Raw genomic sequence first — 9,500 nt, 5'->3', positions numbered from 1 at the left:
GAAAAATAAAAATAAAAATATTAAGGTGGATTGAGATATTAGGGTTAATAATGATTCGTCCATTCTTTTTTTTCCCAATCTATCAGATTATTGTTGAATTTTTTATGCTATTGAAAATCCAATTCTTCTTTTGTCATTAATTCTCCATCACTATCAAGATCTTGATAGTGCAAATAGTAAATACGAATTCTTTTTTTATCATTGGGAAATAAAAGACAGAGAAAGAAATTAAGGAGGTCTAACAAAGGGGATGCCTAGTGCATCAGCTAAAAGATGAGAACTGAGTGCAGCTGGACAAGTATCCCACATCCTAATTGACTCATTGCTTTGGACACCTTGTTTCGCCATCCAATCAACACAACCATTCCCTTCCCTCAAAGTTAGGGTTGTGCAAAAAAAAAAAAAAATCCAATTTGAATTGAATTGTAATTGAACCTAAAAAATTAAATTAATTTTTTTTAATTAGTTCGAGAAAAAATGAGTACATTATTTTTATAAAACTAATTTGATTAAATATTTTTTGGTTAACTGGTTTTTATTTAAATATTTTTTATTTGAAAAAAATAGTTAAAAATTAGTTTAAAATTGATTCGATTCTTAGAATTAATTTAAAATTGATTAAAAACTACTTCAATTCAAAATTAATTTTTTAAAATTAATTTGATTTTAAATTAATTTTTAAATCAATTTGATTATTTGGACATAAAACTAAATTGATTAAAATAGTTGAAAATTAATTAAGTTTGATTTGTTTATACACCCTGGTTTTTGTACACCCCTGCTCAAAGTGTGATAGATGTTCCAATCTTTAGAAGTGTACTCAATTGTTGCTTGTATATTAGGAGCGTATGATGAGTGGAAGGAACACCCACATCCACTAAATTCATCACCCATATGTGATTTGTAATTCCTTTGCTTCAAGTAATTTGAATTCCCATGTAAATTGCCTGTAATTCAACAAAGAGACAAGTAAGAATAGCGCAATATTGAGAGTATCCAGTAATCCATTGGGCCAAAGAGTCCCTTATGACCCCTCCAAAGCCAGGTTGCCATGAGAGTTTCGAGGCTTAGGTGCGAATCGAAGACCTTAGTGATTGTTGAATAAAGGCTCCAAATTTTGACTAATCACCAACCAATCATCCCAATTCTTGTTCTGGAATATCAGAGCATTATGGTCTTTCTAAAGCATCCAGCTGGTGACCACAAACAGTAAATACGAACCTTTTGATATTGAGTATAATATAATTGTTAATTACTTGTTTAAAAATGTTATCGTGCATATAACACAAAAATAATTCAAAGAAAAGGGTGCTGAATTTAAGAATTCGAAATGGGGCTTGATTTATTTAAAATATTTTCCTTGAAGAGTGTATATAGTAAAAAAATAAAATATTAAAACGTTTATCCTAAATGTAGAATAAAATAATTTTATAAATACTTTCATTTATTTATATTAAAATCAATCTTTTTTATACTTTTATGTTTTTTACTTTAAAGGAATTAAATCCATAATTAATTAATACTAAATTAATAAAAAGGATAAAACTTTCTTAGATGTTTTTATGCTGTTTTTCAATGACAACTGAAAATTCATCTTACTAACCGATTTTTTTAATGTAAATTTTTATTATGTAAATTATCTAAGTTTTTTTATAAGGAATGTAAATTATCTAATTAAAACTCTAATTACCATTAAAAATAATATTAAAAAAAACTGAAAATCGTATCTATATTTTGTCTTATATATTAAAGATCCATTAAACATGTTGACCTATTAGCTTATACGTATCCCCTAAAAGGCTAAAAGTCTCTGGTCTTTTTAATTTTTGGAAAACAAAATTTCCCAGTCTTCCTCCGTTAAAACTAGTTCGCTTTACAATCCCTTCCACTTTTCTTCTTTCATTGCTTCCAACAAAATTCCCTAGTCTTCCAACAATGAATAGATTCCATCGTAGACAAACCAATCATATTAAAACCCAAAAACCTATCAAATCTATGTCCTAATGTTCGTCTTCACTTGTATCTCGTATTTCTTTGTTTCCATTTTAATATTTATAGATCATGAAGAAAGACAAGGCTGAATCATTATCTTATTAAGCTAGAAATCCGATGTGTTTGAGAGAATCGTCCTCTGCATTACAGCAAAGATCGGAGGCCAAATATGATATTTACTTTATTCTTGGCAGAACTTCAATTTCAAGCTCATCTTGGAAGCAAAATAAGACCAAGTGTGATACACAATACCTCTACAAAGGGAAGGAGAAAAAGGAATATACACCTCCTATGTTCCTGACTATTTGCACAAGATGTCTATAATTTGCCAAGAACGTTTTCTGCGACTTCTAAATAGGAACTCTTCAACTTCTACAAGAAATTTAAGTATAATATATATATATATATATATATATATATATATATATATATATATATATATATATAAAGATTATATCCTATGGATAAATAGTTAAAAACACTATTTAGTAATTTTATAAAAAAAATATTTAATTAAAGAAGTAAAAGTTAAAAAAAATGTAAAACAATGTAGTGAGAATAAATAATTATAGTAAAAAATATCTTTTATTCTCAAAGAAATATGAGATGTTCACTTATGAGAATAAATTTTCCTAAAAATAAAAGAATGTAAGTTATCTGGGAAGAAACGAAAGAATATGTCGTGAAACAAATTCCTTTCAAATTAGTACACTTTCACTGTTTCATTATCTAATAAAAATATTTAATCATTTAAATAATAAACTATAGTTGCTTCAAATACTATTTTTATTTATTAAATAATATAAAAAGCATATATGAACAACTTTAATAACTAATTTAAAAAAACAATCTTAGTTTAATATTTTAGGTCACAATTACAATTTTTTTTAGTAAATTATCGACTTAAGAAGCTGAAAGTATGAAACCATGGTAGTTTGCAATTTCTGTGTACTACCATACTATATTCGGTCTCCCACGTATGAGAACTCGCCACGTTCACGAAAAGCATTCCCTCTTTTGGCGTCCTTTATAAATCTCATGCTCTCACGTTTCCAATGCCGATCACAACAAATCACAATGCAGCAAGCTCCAACCACACTCACCGGATTGCTCCATCGCGTCGCCGGAATATTCCCCTCCCGCCGCGCCGTCTCCGTCTCCGGCAAGTTCGACCTCACGCACTCCCGTCTCCACCACCTCGTCGAACTCGCCGCCTCGGGCCTCCTCTCCGCCGGCATCAAACCCGGCGATGTCGTCGCCCTCACCTTCCCCAACACCGTCGAGGTCCTCTCCGATCCTCATTGCTTCATTGCCAACACACACACACACACACACACAAAAACTATTTTATTTATCATTTATTATTTCTAATTCATTTTTTAATATTATATTTATTTTCAGTTTATAATAACGTTCTTGGCCGTTATTCGAGCGCGAGCCACGGCGGCGCCATTGAACGCGGCTTACACCGCCGAGGAGTTCGAGTTTTATCTATCTGACTCAGATTCAAAGCTGTTACTAACCTCAAAAGAAGGAAACGAGCCGGCTCAAGCCGCGGCTTCCAAGCTTAACATTCCGCACGCAACGGCATGGCTCGCGGAAGCCGAGGAGCTGAGTCTCTCTCTGAGTTCCACCGAGTCAGCAATCGACTCGGTCTCCGAAATCGCCAACGACGCTTCCGACGTGGCACTGTTCCTTCACACTTCCGGCACCACGAGCCGCCCCAAGGGCGTGCCGTTGACGCAGCACAATTTGGCCTCTTCCGTGGAGAACATCAAGTCCGTGTACAGACTCACTGAGTCTGACTCGACCGTGATCGTTCTCCCGTTGTTCCACGTGCACGGCCTGCTCGCGGCGCTGCTCAGTTCGCTAGCCGCCGGAGCCGCCGTGGTTCTTCCGGAGGCGGGGAGGTTCTCCGCCTCCACGTTCTGGAGCGACATGGCGAGGTACGACGCCACGTGGTACACCGCGGTTCCCACCGTGCACCAGATCGTGCTGGAGCGTCACTTAAAAAACGCGGAACCGGTTTACCCGAAGCTCCGGTTTATCCGGAGCTGTAGCGCGTCGCTTGCACCGGCAATATTGGAACGGTTGGAGGAGGCGTTCGGTGCACCGGTTTTGGAGGCGTATGCGATGACGGAAGCCTCGCATTTGATGTCGTCGAATCCGTTGCCCGAAGATGGGCCTCACCGAGCCGGGTCGGTTGGAAAGCCCGTGGGCCAGGAAATGGTGATATTAAACGAGAATGGTGAGATTCAAAAGAATGAGGTGAAAGGTGAGATTTGTATTAGAGGACCTAACGTGACCAAAGGGTATAAAAACAACCCTGATGCGAATGATTCTGCGTTTCAATTCGGGTGGTTCCACACTGGTGATATCGGGTTTTTTGATTCGGATGGGTATTTGCACCTTGTTGGTCGCATCAAGGAGCTTATTAACCGTGGAGGTATATAACTATATATATATTTTATATTTATGGTTTTATAAATTGCACACTAGTAGTCATTATGCATGGCAAATGTTTGTGATTTCACAGTTAAGAGGGAAGGTTTTTGTCGTTCCTATTATCGTAAAAAAGGATCATTATGAGATTTTCTGTTTGGATTTTAGTGTTTTAAAGAAAGGATAGATTCGTGTTGTGCTGTGTATTTGTATCTGAAACGTAACCTAACACATACTACTGCATCAATTAGAAGGTGTTGTTTGGCCAAATAGTACGTAATTGTTATTTATGACTCGTTAGGCAATAACTTCCGAGATGTCAAAGTGTTTTACACTTTTCCTATAATAAAGTGCCCGGTGCCCGGTGGAATATTTCCTCGTGGCATTGCATCACCAACAACATTAAACAACATCCATGACAGCTCCTAAAAATATATGAAAAAAATATTTTTATTGATAAATACTGATATTAATTTTTTTAATAATAAAAATTGAATTTAAAATCTTTTTTTAATCATTCAATCAACTTTATATCTCCTTATAAAAAAAAAAATTGTTTAAAGAGACAAAAGCTTCTTTGTACCTCAAAAGGCACTAGCCTCTGATTATGGTTATGGAATATATATCTTGCTGGCAGAAAAAAAAACCTGAAGAAACAGTGTTGCATGTTTTTATTTTATGTTTGTATATGATTCTATTTCATCTTTAAAATATATTTGAAATTAGTGATTTGGTGTGCATATTAGAAGTAAGATGTAATAAGAAATGACGATGGTAACGTGTCAGTTTCATGTCTGTGAAATATCGGTTGCATTTTCCTTTTTTACATATATGCATAATATATTATCATATTATGGCGATTTATAAGCAAGTTTTTTTTTATTTTGTTTTAAGGGGAGAAAATATCACCAATAGAGGTTGATGCTGTCCTTCTATCTCATCCAGACATTGCTCAGGCAGTTGCATTCGGAGTACCAGATGACAAATATGGCGAAGAGGTATGTGTTTTTAATTAGTGGGAAATACATCTCTTATAAAACGGGTTTAGTTCTTAATAGTCTAGTAAAAACCAAAAAGTAGATTTATGATAAATTGAGGTTATGATATATTTTAAACTAAATCAAGTTGATACACTTAATTGTTTATTTTAAAAAAATCATTTTAGAGGAATCGTGTGCATGGTCCTTGACTCCTTGTTACCTTTATTCCTTTTGATTTTCCGCCTCACCCTTGTTTTATTTATCTCTTCTTTAATCACTTTGGTTTCAACAAACCTTTTAAAACAGAGAAAGGTCACAAACTCATGGGCATATATATCCAGTTGTCTACCGAAAAAAGCAAACACTTTGATGAGTTTGATCTCAATAAACCTTATAAACAAAGAAACATCATAAACTCATGAGCATACATCCAGTTGTATTTACCGAAAAAACAAAATTTATACTTATTAAGGAATATATATTTTTGGCTGAAAAAGCACAACATCACGTAAGCATCACAATTGCGGTCCTTGAATTGGGAGAGGCTGGGAGAGAGCCCTTTCCTTTTTGTTTGTATCAATCTATATCATATTGATGTGGTTAGGGAATTTTTTTTTTTCAGTCTTCACATAGAGGCATAGAGCATACTCTTTTCCTTGTAATAACGACACTTATTTTTGTCTGGTTATATTTTTTTTTCCTTGTTTAAAACAATTTCAAATTTTCAAATAAGAAAAAAGTTGTCAAATAAAATAATAAAAAAAGGGAATAGGTACTATAAGGATACCAAGAATTTATTTGACAATTACCTAGCAATAGAAAGATAGCTCAGAAATCTGGGGGCTTACCATATGCATTTGCTACGTGTTGAAAATTTGTGTTGAACTATTCATCGCATCTAACATTTTAACAGATAAATTGTGCAATCATCCCAAAAGAAGGATCAAACATTGATGAGGCAGAGGTGCAGAGATTTAGCAAGAAGAACCTTGCAGCCTTCAAAGTCCCTAAAAAGGTCTTCTTCACTGATTCTTTGCCCAAGACTGCAACTGGCAAGATTCTAAGGCGTCTTGTAGCAGAACACTTTGTTTCTCAAACTTGAGCAGCTGAATACTATCTGGAGCCGAAATAAATAGCTTGCCAATAAATAGCCCAAATGAATATTATTCTTGAAGTAGACCAACCATAAATTTTAACATTGTATTAGCCTATGGGCAAGTTTGATGTTCCATAAAGATTTAAGGATTAGTTTTATATTTTTAAAAAAATCAAGATAAGCGTATAATTCAGTCCCTATATATGTAATTTAGTATCTATACATGTAGGACATTCTCTCAATTTGGTCCTTGTAATAAAAACTTATTAAATTGTTTCCTGTATGTGTATGTTAATGATTTGGCAATGGCCACCCTTTTACACAATGTGTACAAGAGTTAATAGCCTACAGCAAAGACTAAAATGGTATAATCATATATAGATTTTTCATCCCTAATTTTAAAAGGAAATGAATAGGAAGAACATAGAAAATATTGTAGTTTTCTCAAAGCACTTCTATGAGAAAGAATTAGAGTTGAGCACTAGTTGTATGGCTAGATGAGTCCAAAAATTTCAAATCGAAGCAAATTGAGATATGTAAATCTATATTAATAATATCGTCTGTTTGGTCTATGGGTTAAGTCCGGTAAAGTTTTATCTATTATTTACTAAACAAAGAGGTTGCATCTTTTAATATAACAACCTGTTTACTTTGAAAAAAAGTTTTCTATTTTTATTTTTAATTACAAAATCGTTATATTGCTTTCAGTTTATTTCTTGTTTTTAAAGATTTGTACAAGAAACAATGAAACGACAAATTTTATAAATAAAATAGAAGCAGAAAATAAAAACAAAAGTAAAAAGACCATGAACTCAACATTATAAACTTGATATTCCTTTCACTTTTAATTGAGAAATTTGTTAAGGATTGATGAAATAAGAAAATGTTTTACTTATCCATTGATTGATTTTTTAATGTTTTTGGTAATTTTCTGGTTTTAACGGCTAAAATGATATAATCATTCGTAATGGTTAAAATTAAGCTAAAAAATTATATGGAAGATGGATTTTTTAATTGATTATTTGATAAAAGGTTATTGAAATAAAGGTTATTAAAGTTGAGAGTTTACGTAAACTCATGAGAGTTTCATAAATTTGACTTACACTAATAAAATTACACTTCATATAAAAATAATAATAATATATCTATAAATAACATATCAATTAAACATTTCAACAATATAACAAAATAAAATAATAAATTATAAATTTTAGAATACTTAAATAATCAATTCTAGTAATGCATCACTACTAGATAATAACTTATATTATAGTGGTAGATTATTCCCATAGAGAGTTTGATGTTATTAGAGAACAAGAATTTAATATTATAAAATGTGAAAATTTTTATTTTAAATGCAGGTATGTTGAACAATAAACAAACAAAAAATAATCCAAAATAAATTATATTTTGGTCTAATTTTTTATACTTGCTAACTCAGAAGTAAATTCGAGAGTCAACAGAGTCTACTAAAAAAAAGTTTACTCAAAAATCAACTCATATATAATAAGTGGACTCATAAACTCGTAAAAATTAACGAATTAATTCGAGAATTTAATAAATGGTTGAAATATTTGATATATATTATATTATTGAAGAATTTTTTTATATAAAAGAATGGCTTACACAACTTATCTTAGATAAATAAATATGATATATTTTTAACTACTATGATTTAATATTTATTATTTATCTTGTTTCGACCTCTAATTTAGTTTATTTCTGAATCCAGGCTGTTAAAGTAGGATTGGCTATGCATCGTCGGGGATTAAGGCATTGGAACAACCTTGTCCTAATGTCACGACTGACGAGGGAATAAAGCACTGGGACAACTCTAGTTACCAACGTATCCTGGTGGACCTCAGTACTATAGGCAAAATGTACTGGGTCAGGAATTAGAATTAGAATGTTTACAATCACGGGCACTCAAAAACTCCAGGGTAGAGAATGTTATATATTCTGACTATTTTAATAAATAAAAAAATTATATTCTGACAATGCTACATCAATTTTTGTCAGAATTCAACCCGTGTATATATTAACATAATAGTAAACAACAAATATACACGTGATAACTAGTTGCTTGGGTGAATGAGAATATATGCCATCATTTTGTCCCAACCACTAATTAAATTTTTATTTTTTTTAGAAAAGACACTAATTAAATTCTTGGTACATGCAATCATTTTACAATTTTTGTCCCTATATATACACGCGGGATTCAAACGAAAAACTCTTCAATGATAACCTTTAGATTAATATTAAAAAGATAAACTATTCAAATTAAAATCTAATTGAGACGATCATTGTGGTTGTTTCCATTACTTAACCAGTGATGAATTCAGATATTTTAAGTTGTGGAAGCAATATTTGTATATAAAAATTAATAGGCAATACTCATAATAACTTTTTTTAATTACATTTCAAATTATGGGGCAACTAAGGAGGGAAAAATCTCGAGGAAAAAATTGCACCGAAAGTTTCTAATGCAGATACATCCCTATAGGTGATTATCGCTACCATCACTATTTCGTCATGTTTTTGAGATTAATATATGAAATTAATTATATAAAATAGGTATTACACTTATATATCTTGGTGGGGTCTCTTAAGTTTGAACTATATAGATTTTGGAGGTCTATCTTGAACGAATTTATTGACTCAACAAGAATTGATATCTAAAGCAAATCACAATCACAATTACGAAATTTTAAGGATCAATCAGCTTTTGGGGTCTATTGAATTGCAGTGTTATCCAAATGTGTTAATTTATCTTTACTACTATTTTAAGGATTAATTTTTCATGTTAAAATGGATGTGTTATCCAAATATGCAACAAACTGTATCCACATCCATGTGGACGGATTCTAATGTGAAACCAAACGTCTCTTCCCCTTACAGCCCCACCAACTTCGGTAACTCACTATCATCGCTGCCATTGTAGCGCTACGACAACAAAACCATTAAACAGATCAATTTTGTTTTTAAAG

At 32.2% G+C, this 9,500-nt stretch overlaps 1 protein-coding gene across 1 annotated transcript; it reads left to right on the top strand.

The window, feature by feature from the left end:
• The first annotated feature begins 2,904 nt into the window (after positions 1–2,904).
• On the top strand, positions 2,905–6,793 carry LOC114401524 (oxalate--CoA ligase-like). The gene is made up of 4 exons (XM_028364045.1): positions 2,905–3,276; positions 3,394–4,438; positions 5,329–5,432; positions 6,328–6,793. Exons 1-4 carry the CDS (start codon positions 2,920–2,922, stop codon positions 6,514–6,516), a joined length of 1,695 nt encoding a protein of 564 aa, XP_028219846.1. The 5' UTR covers positions 2,905–2,919; the 3' UTR covers positions 6,517–6,793.
• Positions 6,794–9,500: the final 2,707 nt, after the last annotated feature.

The sequence above is a fragment of the Glycine soja genome, chromosome 20, assembly GCF_004193775.1.
Source record: "Glycine soja cultivar W05 chromosome 20, ASM419377v2, whole genome shotgun sequence".
NCBI lineage: Eukaryota > Viridiplantae > Streptophyta > Magnoliopsida > Fabales > Fabaceae > Glycine > Glycine soja.
The sequence above is the reverse complement of the archived record's forward strand: the minus strand, read 5'-3'. Positions and strand labels throughout refer to the sequence as shown.

What these genes read in the sequence shown, in the direction of transcription:
- LOC114401524 (XM_028364045.1), top strand. Translation starts at nt 2,920, where the DNA reads ATGGTAGTTTGCAATTTCTGTGTACTACCATACTATATTCGGTCTCCC. An exon ending in CCTTCCCCAACACCGTCGAG is followed by an intron (nt 3,277 to 3,393) that starts GTCCTCTCCGAT and finishes ATTTATTTTCAG; the next exon opens with TTTATAATAACGTTCTTGGC. An exon ending in ATGACAAATATGGCGAAGAG is followed by an intron (nt 5,433 to 6,327) that starts GTATGTGTTTTT and finishes ACATTTTAACAG; the next exon opens with ATAAATTGTGCAATCATCCC.